At 55.6% G+C, this 12026-nt stretch overlaps 1 protein-coding gene across 1 annotated transcript in view; it reads right to left on the bottom strand.

Moving 5' to 3' along the window:
* Positions 1-6939: 6939 nt before the first annotated feature.
* Positions 6940-12026, bottom strand: part of TENT4A (terminal nucleotidyltransferase 4A) — a 62274-nt gene continuing 57187 nt past the window's right edge. Inside the window, 2 exon segments of the mRNA XM_040630186.1 lie at positions 6940-9231; positions 10659-10823. Coding sequence (XP_040486120.1) covers positions 9037-9231; positions 10659-10823 — 360 coding nt within the window. The 3' untranslated portion in view covers positions 6940-9036.

Below are 12026 nucleotides of genomic sequence, written 5' to 3' on the forward strand. Positions count from 1 at the left end.
GGTGACGCTGTGGCCACAAAGCCCACCATCTGGACTGCCAGTCTGCCTGACACAGTGGATTCTGAGTCCAGGGAAAATATTTTACTGCGTTTTTATAGTACAGTAGGGTAACCTGGACGGAATTTGGGGCATTGAAATGAAGCTTGGTTAGACATGGTTAAAGCTTGGTGAAAAACCCCATTTTGTATATTACAATTTGATAATGAAATACAACATACGGAGATGTCCCAAGTTGAATTTGTGTAAAATTCCCAAGTAAAATCTATGCCGTGTTTGTAATAAGTTTGAGCTGGGGCGCCCGGGTGGCTCAGTCGGTTGAGCATCTGACTCTTGGTTTCAGCTCAGGTCATGATCTCAGGGTCACGACTTCAGGGTCGTGAAATTGAACCCCATGTCCTGCCCTGCACTCAGTGTGGAGCCTGCTTGGTGTTCTCTCTCTGCCTCTCCCTCCCCGCCCCCCTCCCCCTCCCCCCTGCTCATGCACACTGTCTCTCTAAAATAAATAAAACTAAAAAAAAAAAGGAAGAAGTTTGAGCTAACTTCTGTGAACATCAATTTTTTATATGGGTGTGTGATCCCAGATCAAGATGTTTTGATGATGACGTCTTTAAATTCTCGTGCGCCCCTGTGAGCTGAACATCCGTGTCCCCAGCACCCTGGATCACTCAGGGAGGCACTTAAGCTACGGAAGGAAGCCTTCCTGGCTGAGGCAAGGGGTCAGGCCATGCTCATTCCCAGCAAACACTTTCCGGGTCCAAGGTCTTAGATCTTGGTGTCCCCTACTGAAATCTCATCATCTCTTCCCTAATTCTCAATATTCAGGAAAACCCACTCTCCTATCCAAACAGAACTTCCTCATGCCTGCCCTCCTGGGTCACCCTCCCAGCTGTTATGCAGCCCGCTGCGGGTGGCGGTGGGGGAGTGGGATGGGGCTGTGCTGGGTGCTGCCTCCGCCTTTGTCCTGAAGTGGGGGAGGGGTGAACGAGGTCCGCAGGGGTGTGTGGGGGGGGACACACATGAGGAACCCTGTCTCATGTGTGACTTGGATTCTATCATCAGAAGCAAGGGAAAGCTGGAAATTCCTGAATTGAAATAGTTTTCAGTTTGGTTCAAACTGTCAGATACACGAAAAACTGGATTTTGGGACTAAGCTGGGTTTCTGAGAAAAAGCAGGAATTTACAGGATCCCTGGGGGACTTCGGGTCATGTCCACCGGGGAAGGGAGGGAGCTGAGCTATTCGTGGCCTTCCAATCCCATGGAGTCTTGGCCTGTCATCTGCCGCCCGAGGGAGGGCAGGTAGGAAAGTCCAGGGAAGCCATGTGCGGGCCTGGCCTGTGGGCAGCTCGCACGCCCCTGTGGCAGGCACGCTTACCAGGACCTAGGAAGACAGAGGGAGGTGGCTGGTACCTAAGGAAAAGCAAAGAGAGACTTTGAAGCAAGTTTTGGGTTTTTCCCCTGAGGAAAGAAGATCACCAGCATAGCTTCTCAGTGTCCATGTGCAGAATGTTCACCAAAATTGCTGTTCTCATAACGTGGCTGGAAACCTAACGATCGGATTACCGGCGCTCGGGATCCACGGCTGGCAGGTTGCTGCACACATGAGGGTGACAGCCTCAGAGGTGAGCGGCCCTTCCTGTCCCCAGGGTGCTGGCGGCAGCTCCACCCGCACTGCTCACCGACCCCCCCCAGATGCCCATCCCCCCTCCCCCCCAGGACTCAAGTGGCCTCCCCGTCCCTCCCTGCAGAAGTGTGCTCCCTCCGCTGCTCCTACAGAGCTGAGCGCTCTTGTCCCTGCCCACCCTTTCCCTGAGGCCCACGAGGTGCCCCGCTGCTCTTCTGCAGCTCCCAGAAGCCTCTGCCATGAGGCCTGCCCGGCGACTCGGTGCCAGGCAGCTGGACAGAGGGCCCGGGAGTGGGCGGAGGGGGGGGGGAGGGCAGCTGGCGTTTTGCAAAGGGCTTTTGTGGAGAAAATCACCTGTGGGCTCCCTCCCCCATTCCAGGTGGGGGCTGCGGTCCGCAGGCAGAGGGGCTGAGACCGAGCATCACCCACGGGCCTTGTGGGGCTCACAGGGTTACTGAAGGAGGAGGGAGACACCACAGGGCCATCCTCAGCCCTGTAAACAGCTCCCACTCTGCTTCCCGTCCTCCAACACCCCAGAGTCCCCAGGAAAGCGGCAGCTGGGGGGTCAGGTGCTGCAGGCTCCCTGCCAACACACTGGGGACAAGGATGACAAGAGGGGCCACTAACCCCTTGCCCCGAGCTAGATTCTGCGCAGAGTGGGAGTCCGATTTCAACCCCTGGCAGGGGCCCCCCATCGGAAGGCACAGGCAGCTCCGAGGCAGCAAGCGCGGGCCCAGCCCCTCCCACATCCGAGGTCTCCAGCTTCCCCCAGGTTGCCGCTGTTCGGATGCTACAGATCTTTCCTTTTTGCAGGAGAAGGAAAAGTGGCCGCCGTATTTCCTGGTCCTTCTTTTTAACTAGAGCGCGTGGTTTCCGTTCAAATATTAACTTAATTCACAGCCTGCCTGGGGGACAACCCACCCCACCCACCCACCCTCAGGGGACCCTCTCCAGCCCAGGGGCGACGTGCAGATGTGCGAGCTCTGTGGAGGGGGTGGTGGGGACGAGGGCCAGGCCAGGAGGTGCGCAGGCCTGAGGAAACCAGCTAGTGAGGCAGGAGCGCCCCCTCTCTTCCTGGCGGTGAGCTGCTCCCAGCAGCCGGAACTTCTGGAAGGACCCAGGGAGCCACGGGGAGGGAGACCTCCATAGGCCCCTGCTCGGAGGGGGCAGGGGTGGGGTGGACCTCGATGCCCACCCACACCCCCTCGTTGAGCAGGCAGCAGCAAGAAGGGAGGTGGGAGACAGATTCATCAGTAGACACACCCCATCCAGGAGCTAAATAACAAAACAAAATGTGGACGAGGACCGGGCTTCCCTGCGGCTTCCTCCATCCGGTGCTGATAGTTCCCCTCTCCCGACTGCAGCGCCAAACCAAACCCTCTGGTCACAGCCCGCAAGGAGGACTTGACATTTAAGAAATTCTGGTACATATCTAGATTCCAGTTTTCCTACAGAAAAAAGAGACACCTTGACTCTCTTTTCATTCACTGAAGTTTTGCTGTTTATTTGTTCCAGACTTTCGTTGGCACGCAGTAACGGAAGCAAGGGAAGCAGGATCACGTACCCATACACGGGTGAGCGTGTCAGGCAAGTTCTGGGTGTCCAGCACGGCACTGACCCTGGAAGGACACGCTTGCACACGCGAGCACACACACCAGGAGGCTCACCATCGATGCAGTAAAGATGACAAGCTTACTTTCTGACCATGATACAGTGGATGTCAAAAAGAAGACATGAATAATTATTGACCAATGATGATTCCAGGACCCAACACTATAAGAGAGAAAAACAATCCTTTCTGGACTGTTCTGATGGAGAAGGGACCCACAGGACATGGACAAAGGGGCCAGTCCCCAAAAGGGAGGACAGAAATCAAGGATGATGGGGTTACCCCCAAGGATGGCCAGCATTCACTCTGTGCTCCAAGGGACATGGGACACACAGAGGTGGAGACCACACTCAGGCAGGACCCCCTTCCCTGCACCAGACCTATCCCTGGGGTCTTCAAAAACTTTGCAATGAGCTGAAAATTGAGGACATGAATTTTGTTCTCTTTGTTCTACAAATTCAAGACGGAATTCAGCACCGTTCATTATACCTTGACCACGTGAGATGCTTCTCAAAGGGCCAAGCACGGTGGACCCTGACCATCTGAGTTTCTTTCGAAGAGCAGCAGAGGATGCTTACCCTCTCTGTGCCTCAGTTTATTCCTCTGGAGCTGGGAAGGGTCCCTGTGTGCTGGTGGCGGTGCCAGTACACAGTGCTCATGGTCGGCTGGGTCCATGAGGTCATCAGATCACACCCCAGGCCCAGTGCTGCAGCTGGCCAGCCCCCTGAGCCGCATCTGGGCGCACCCCCGCCCGGCCCTGGCTGAAGGCCCCAGCACTCGTCACCCCGCGCACAGGACCGAGGGGCCGGCGGGCTGTGGATGCAGGGGTGCGGTCTTGCCAGGAGAACGCAACTGACGCAGCAGGCTGAGGGATCTGAGCGCCAGGACTCTTTCTTGCCCGAGAGAGGGGGCGGCACTAGGGGCAGAGGAAGACGGCCGAAGCCCGGTGGCGGAAGCGGGACAAGGCCAGAGGGAGCTAAACCAACGACAGCTGGGACTGGAGAGTGTGTTTGAGAGTCCCAGCGTGCGTTTCCAGAACCCGCCTGTCCAAGGAGCGGTATCGTAACCATGAACACTGAGCGTGAAAGCCACGGCCAGCAGCGAAGCTCCACAGTTCGTGAGCCGCGAGGTTCTATCCTAAGCACTGAAACACACTGAGCCAGGTGGCTCTCGGGTCCCCGCGGGGGCCGCCGGAGTTGAATTTACGCGGTCCAGGGAGGCTCTGCCTACAGGGAGCCACAGACCAGGCCACAGTTGGGAAGCTCAAGGGACTCAATAATCATGTAAAGCCGAGGTTTTCTGCCCCAACTGAGCAGGGGCTCTCAGGCCACCGGAGGACCAGAGGGGGCCCCGGGGTCAGGACACACTATCACTCTGGTCCCAGCACGGGGCGCCAGGGTGCCGCACGCTCGGCCCTGAGACGCCGCTCCCGTCGCTGGGCTGGCGTGTCCTCACCCCAGGGCCCTGCCACCTTTACAATTCCCTCATGCTTCCATGTCCTTGGGGCTGAGAACACGCCTGCTGAGTGGGCTTGGCTTTGGCCACAGCTGTCCACGGCCATCACCATGGAGACACTCAGGACTTCAGGAGACACCGGCAAGGAAGGCCTCAAATCTGCCTCCAGTCACACTTGTTCCCAAACCCGTAAATGACCTACGAGAAAACCTCTGTATGACATTTAACGCTGTCCATGCTTTGACCGTTCAGGGTGAGAGGTTACGGACAAAGAGTGCAGCGTCTGGAAGAATCCAAGTCTGGTTTATTGATCTTGCCTGGAATTCACTCCATGGCCTTGAAGTCATGGGCCGGCCCTGCTCCAGGACCCAACTATGCTGGGAGACTACAGGGGAACAGCACCCCCAGCTCTGTGCAAGGGCCCCGTGACAGATCCCCTAGGACCCGCCCCACCCCCGGGGAGCCATGGAAACACCACAGCGAAACTTGTTTTCCAGCCATTCTTAGTCAGAATTAGCCCCACGTGGGGCATGTTGGGGCTGCTGTGTTTCTCCGTGGCCACTCCCCTTCCCAGATCAGCTTCCCCTTGTCATCTAAGTTCCCTAAGGACTGGCAGGGACTTCACAAGTTAGAAAAGCGGAGGACAAATTACACATTCTTGTCAAAATTTCAGTTAGATCACCACAGGGTGATGGAAACAAAGATGTGTGCACGTGAGCAGGTGTGTCTGAGCTGCGGATGGCACCGCCCCCGTGTGCACCTGCTGCTGGGAGCCCAGGCCACACACGCTGTGCTCAGGAACCGCAGGTGCATCGCACAGGGACAGAGATGGGGCACGACCTGCAGCAACTCCAAGAGGAAGTCACGGAGACCCAGCCACAAGGGAGCGAATTCGGAACCCCAGGACTTCCTGTGGGTGGGGATCAGCGTGGTGACCTGCAGGTGATCAACCTGAAGCTGAGTAGCACCGTGTGAGCCGTGAGCGGCCGTGGGCACCTCCCCCTGCCCAGGGAGACCCCGGGGAACACAGCCTCCTCTGGCCTGCCCTGAGCCAGCGGTGGAGGAGGTCTCCCCCTCCCTGGGGCTCCCAGCTCACCTACTCAATGGCTCCTACTAGCGGCCTGGGGCCCCTGCAGGTGGTGCCCTTCAGAGCAGTGGGCAGCAACCCACAGGGAGGTCGGGGCCACTGCCCATCCCCCTTCCCCAGTCCATCAGTGTGGCCTTGCCAGCCCCATCCCACCTGCCCGGGGCCCTCCCGTGGCGGTCACTGCTCACCTGGACCACCTCAACACCTGCCTCCAGCCCGTTCTCCAATGAGTGGCACAGGGACAAAGAAACCCTCCGGCTTCCTGTTATGGCTCCCCTCCCTCTAGCCTCTGCACCTGCTCCTGGCCATCGGGCCTCCTTGCTGTGCCACCTGCCAGCTCCCTCGGGCCACTTGATCCCAGCTCAAGGCCTTTCCAGTGGTCCTATCCATAGACACACCCATCACTCTGCCTCCAGCCACTGTTCACAGCACTGACATCGGGCACATTAGTGGCTTCCTGGGGTCCTCTGCAGCCTTGTTGGAATGTAGGTGTTGTGTGCAGAGGGCCTTGTGTCCTTGGGACAGCATCTGCCTAGAGCACTCTGGAAACCCTTGTGGAATGAGCAGATGAATGAGGGTCGTCATTCTAAATGTGTTACATTTTAAGCTACATTTTGATTGTTTGGCTGTTTAAAATGTGTTATTTTTAGGGGCGCCTGGGTGGCTCAGTCAGTGAAGCATCTGCCTTTGGCTTGAGTCATGATCTCAGGGTCCAGGAATTGAGCCCCGTGTCAGGTTCCCTGCTCAGCTAGGAGTCTGCTTCTCCCTCTCCCTCTCCCTCTCCCCCTGCTTGCTCCCTGTCTCTCTGAAATTAAAAAAAAAAAAAGTGTTATTTTTAAGTGATCGAATTTGACCTGAGAGAGATGTAGAAGAACGGTCTCCCCGGGCAGTCTCACTGGTGCCACAGTATCACACACCTGGCTTGTCAGAAGCGACACATGGGGAGTGTCATGTCAACGGTGTGCCTCCCTCCTGCCACAGAATGGGAGCAAACACCAGGCTTCAGCTGCCATTCTGCGCACAGCCCGGAACCACCACCAGATTCTGAATTTCCCAAACCAATGATAATGTAATTTTTCACTGCTCTATTTAGAAAGTTCAAGAATATGAAATGGTAGAAGCTGCCCTTCCTCTTGAAAGGAAAGCACACACTCCACAAACACAACCTGGTTTCCAAAGTTTATTAAAAATCAAAGAATAGAAAAACTTTACATAAAAATATGTCAATTTTAGCTTCTATCTTTATTGTCCACACACAAAAAAAATCGAAACATGATACCGTTTTGTTCTATCTGTAGGGCGTGACCACAGTGGTAGCCGGGCCAATTCATTCGGTTCACCATGACGGGGATGGAGCATGGCGCCTGTGTCTGTGAATCGAGCTTTAAAAAGCACACCCCACGGGACCCGCGCCCCGCAGTGGTTCCTTAATGTAGGGTGACAGTCAGTATTGCTAATGTGTGGAGATTAGTACAGGCTTACGTATCAGTTTTTATAAATATTTCTTTATCAATAGATTCACAATTTAAATATCTTTAAATATTTCTGATAACTTTCGATCGTCAAGAACTGCAGACGACGTGTGCTACTCTCTTCTGGAAGGCCCCCTGGAGAAGCCGCTGCCGCAGCCGGCAGCCATCGGCAGCGCCGGGGCCGGTCCCGGGGCAGAGGCTGGCCGCCGACACTGGGGGGCCGTCCTGGCCGGGACCCCACCCCCAGGCCGCACTCCAGAGCTCCCCGCTCTGCACGTCCATCAGTGTCATGGTAGTTCAGTCTCTCGATGTGACATTCTCCACTAGTGGACATTAAAGACCAACCTACCTGTAGTGTTCGCAGGGCCAGAACCCCCATTTTAAAAACGGGAGGTCAGATGACCTAGGAGATCAACTAGCATCTGGGACAACCGTGGTGCTCTGAAAACTCAGGGTTAGGCCGGATGGATATATTCTTGTTCAAAAAAACGTAACAAAGACAGTGGTTGTCATGGCAGATTACACTTGCATAGTATCCCTGTATGCTTCTCACGTCGGGTGCCGGCTGCTCCCGGCCCAGCCCCGGGCTGTGTTCTCCGCGGTGGTAAAAGTCCTCCCTACGGTGCACTGAGCAGCGGAAGTACTTCTCGTAGATTTGCTCTTAACAGAACGAATGCATACTGCTACAGATTCCTCAACGGAATCAACATAATTCCTTTCTCCACATTCCTAAAACTGGGTACCCTCGTCCGTACTGATATTCACCGGCCCCATCCTTACAGGCATGTGACTAAGCAGACCGAAGCGCTTCAAAGTTCACATTTTTTTTTTTTTAAAGATTTGATAATGTGACAACCCTTTCTCCCCTTACAAAGTTATACTTCTGGCACTTTAAATGCTGGATTTGTTGTCTACTTTAAAAGAACCGAAAACCAAAACGTTAAAGCTCTGCGGTCAGAGCGAGACAACAGACAGGCCGGACGCAGGGCCGGCGGCAGCTGGTCAGAAGGCTCGGGGGCCGCGCCCCTGCAGGGAAGCACTGGGGCCGCTCGGCTCCCCCGCCACGAACGGAGAGGCCTCGTGTCTGACCAAAAGAAAAACACAAAAATAAACCCCGAGCCCCTCACTCATGGTGTTGGTAGCGGTGCTCCTCAGACAACCAGCCGACACGATGAACCCAACTTAGAAAATGTGACTCGGGAAAGGACCTAAGCTTGTTTAAAAAACCTCCTCCCTTAAATATAACTTATGTGAAAATATGAATTAAATAAAAATATCTGAGTTATTGCACAAATCATAAGTTTTCAATATTTACATAGAAAAACAGTTCTGAAATTTGAAACAAAACGTGAGGGCAGTGACACAATGGCGACCTCCCAACCCTACCCGCTGGGGAAGGAACGAGAACGGGGGCTGAGCTCTGCTGCTCTGGCGGACGTGCCATGAAAACACCCCAACCACAAAGGACCCAGACTGGCTGCCGAGAAGCCCGCGGCCTGCGTCCTGTCCCTGCAGTTCCCGGTCCAGACCTGCTCCAGCACCGGAGAGAAGAATCCCGGGAAGGCAGACACAGCGTCCAGATTTAATAAGGCTTCACAGATGAGCACAAGGAGCTGTTCTTTAAGATGGACGTGACCACCACACAAGGAACATGCAGAGTGATCAGCGGCGGGCGGTCTGAGGGGCCCGGGCCGACGTGCTGGATGCTGGTCTCAGTTCCCGGCTGGGCGCCAAGGCCGCCTGGCACGAGTCTGTGGAAGAGCAGGGGGCCGGGATGCGCCATCGGGGCTATTATCTGCTCAGACTGACAGGCAGGCTGTCCCTCGTGTGTGTGTGTTTTTTCCTCCTCCAGCCGGTGCGGTTGTACTGGTGGTGTCCCCGGTTGCCCACGGGGGGCCGCACACCTCCACTGCCCACAGAGCTGTACGTGCCACCCTGGCTGTGGTTGTGGGAGCCTTTCATGGACAGCTTCATGCCACTGTGCTGCTGGAGAGACAGAGAGGGACAGCAACGTGGGAGGCTGCCCTGGAGACCCCAGACACCACTGCCGTGGGGCCCGGTCAGGGCCAGCGAGCCTCCGCGTCCCCGAGCTGCGTCCCCCCCTTCTGCCCCGGAGACCAGGCCCATGGGCAGTGAAGGGCACGCAAAGCACACAAAGGCTGCAGGTGACTGCCACGTGGTAGTCCTGTCCCCGCTCACGTGCAGTGTCCACGTGACAGGAAGTAGGAAGGAGCGGAGAGAGAGCCACGCTTACATGTCACAGTGACCACTACCTGGGAGACAGAAAGTACCGCGCCCACTCAATGATCCACCCGGATCAGAGCATACACACACATTCACATCCAAAGCCGTTAGCATCACACTTCTAACTGGTCCTGTGTGTCCACAGAACGAAGAGGAGCCCTCGTCTTCTTTCCCCCACTTCAGCTCTGACGTTCTGCAAACACACGCAGGCGTTCCATGTCCAGCAGGCTGGTGCCCGAGCTCCCAGGGGTGGGACGCTGTATGCACCGGGGCAGCTCGGGCTGCTCCTCGGCCCACAGCCCCACGAGAAGCAGACCAGGAGAAAACACAGCCGCTTTCAGGAAGGGTGCACAGCAAAGGAGCAGCAGAGGGGGGTTGAGACGGAAAGCCAAAATGCAATTACCAAAGGCGCTTTGCTCTTGGGGAAGCCATCACGTCCCTGCCCCCACCCCCAAGTATTTCAAGCAGGCCGGTGTGAGACGCACAAAATATGATCAGATAAGCAACAGAGGAACTGACTGGAGTCATGGAGGCGAGTGTCCCCAATATCGTCAGAGCACGAGGGAAAACATTTGCCTTCAGACAGTGCACCTTGACTCCTACAGGGAGACGGCCCTCACAGCTCTCGGAAACATTCCGGCCCTTCAAGGGCACAGGAAATGAATAATGACCTGTTTTTCTACCACAGAACAATTTCTCATGTGCAGAAAACGGACGCAGAGAAGCCACAGGGGCACCGACAAACGCATTCACAGAGACCCCACTGCAACTGAGAGAGCAAACCCCATGCAGGCCCCCTCTGCCCTGGGGCACACCAGCATCTTTTCCTGATCGTATCACCTGCTTCTTAAAAACCAAAATATTTAGCATATAAATTAATCCAAAAGATAAATGGGAACACAAAGTACTCTTCCTTTGAACCTTATTTCCAACTTCAGTTTTATGCTAACAAGCTCAACGGAAGAATGAAGACAGATGCTTGAACTATACTATAGTTGAAAACAACACTTTTAAAGTTTTGTTCATCACAAAGAAAAGCAAACATGAAGTTGAATGATGAGAACACACATTCCGTTTTAAACGACATCTCTGTGGAACCCTGTGTCTGATGGAGCAAGCAGGAAGCCCTGGGCGGTGGGCCCCGGGCCTGGGCCAGTGGGGAGGCCTACCTTGTGATACAGGTGAGGGCTTGAGAGCGGGTTGGGAGATGCGGACGGGATGGCCGGGGAAGACATGTGATGAACAGCTTTCAACGCTGGAGTTCCTTCAACGCCAACTTGTCTGCAAGGGACGGGGGCCACCCCCAGGGTCGGTGGAGCTATCGTAAACCTGGTCTAGGAACAGAAGGACCAGAGACATCCATGAGGCACCAGGCCGACAGAGGTCACCGGTTCTTGTGCTGAGCCGGAGAAGGGAGGACGCCGCTTTGGAACAGCATTTGCAAATAGGTTCACTCACGTAGTTTGTGTTTTACTGTAACCTAACAGGATTTGTTTTGCATCAGAAATAGTCTATATTCTGAAACAGCAGCTACAACAGAAAGTATGCCTCAGAACCCAAATCGTAAAGTCTCATTATTCACTGAAGACCTAGCAACAACTCAGTGAATCAGTCCTCAGAGTAACACCTGTCCCTCGATCTCTGGGAAGAGAGGAAGCATAGCCCTCCCCCAGCCCAGGATGGGAGGCCCGAGGCTGGTCAAGCGATGGCCTGTGGAGGGATGCCAGCCCACGGAGGGGTGCCGGGGAAGGCTGGCCCCTCCCTGTTCCCCCTGCCCTCTGGTCCCTGGACTACTTGTATTTGTGCATGACGGTGCCCACTAGCACAGGGATGCCAGCGCGATCGTCTCTCAGATCCCGAGAACTGCACTGCTCACATCTAGGAACCCTAATGCATCTGCCCCTCTGGAGACTAACCGCGGCCCCCGCCCCCGAGAGCAGTGGATGGAACAGGAGCTGGGGTCTCCCAGATGGTGCTCCAGGGGGGCTCAGAGCACACACAGTGAGCCTTCCTTATGCTTTACCAAAGGTCCGCACCGGGGGCTGGAGCGCACACAGGCCCTCGCCTCAGTAGTGGCTCCGCTCCTCCGGGAGCCCGCGCCTGGGTCTGCCAGGCTCACATCCCGAGCTCTCAGGGCCCACTTCATCTCGAGCAGGGCTCTTCACAGTCCGTGAGCTTCCCGGGAGGGAGCGCCCGTGACGTGTACAGCGGGGGCTTACTGAGTTGCTCGACTAGAAGTCCGGTTTGCAGTTTAGAAATAAATTGAGAAAGTGGGCCTTGAGCCTTGGCTTAAAATGTGAACGATCTTAGCTTTAGCCTCACCTGCTGTTAGCAAGTGACAAGTGAGACGAGGGCACCAGCAGTGGCCTGCGACCTGTCCCCGGAACTTTCCTGGACTTCCTGCCAGAACCACGCGCACAGCATCAGCTAGACCACTATGCGGCGGCCACACTGGCTCTCGGGGGACCTGAGCCCCCGAGTGAGGTTAGAACCCATGAATGATTTGGGGACACCATGGCCACAACGCCCGAAGGTTA

Source organism: Ursus maritimus, unplaced genomic scaffold (genome assembly GCF_017311325.1).
Source record: "Ursus maritimus isolate PB19 unplaced genomic scaffold, ASM1731132v1 scaffold_15, whole genome shotgun sequence".
Taxonomy (NCBI): domain Eukaryota; kingdom Metazoa; phylum Chordata; class Mammalia; order Carnivora; family Ursidae; genus Ursus; species Ursus maritimus.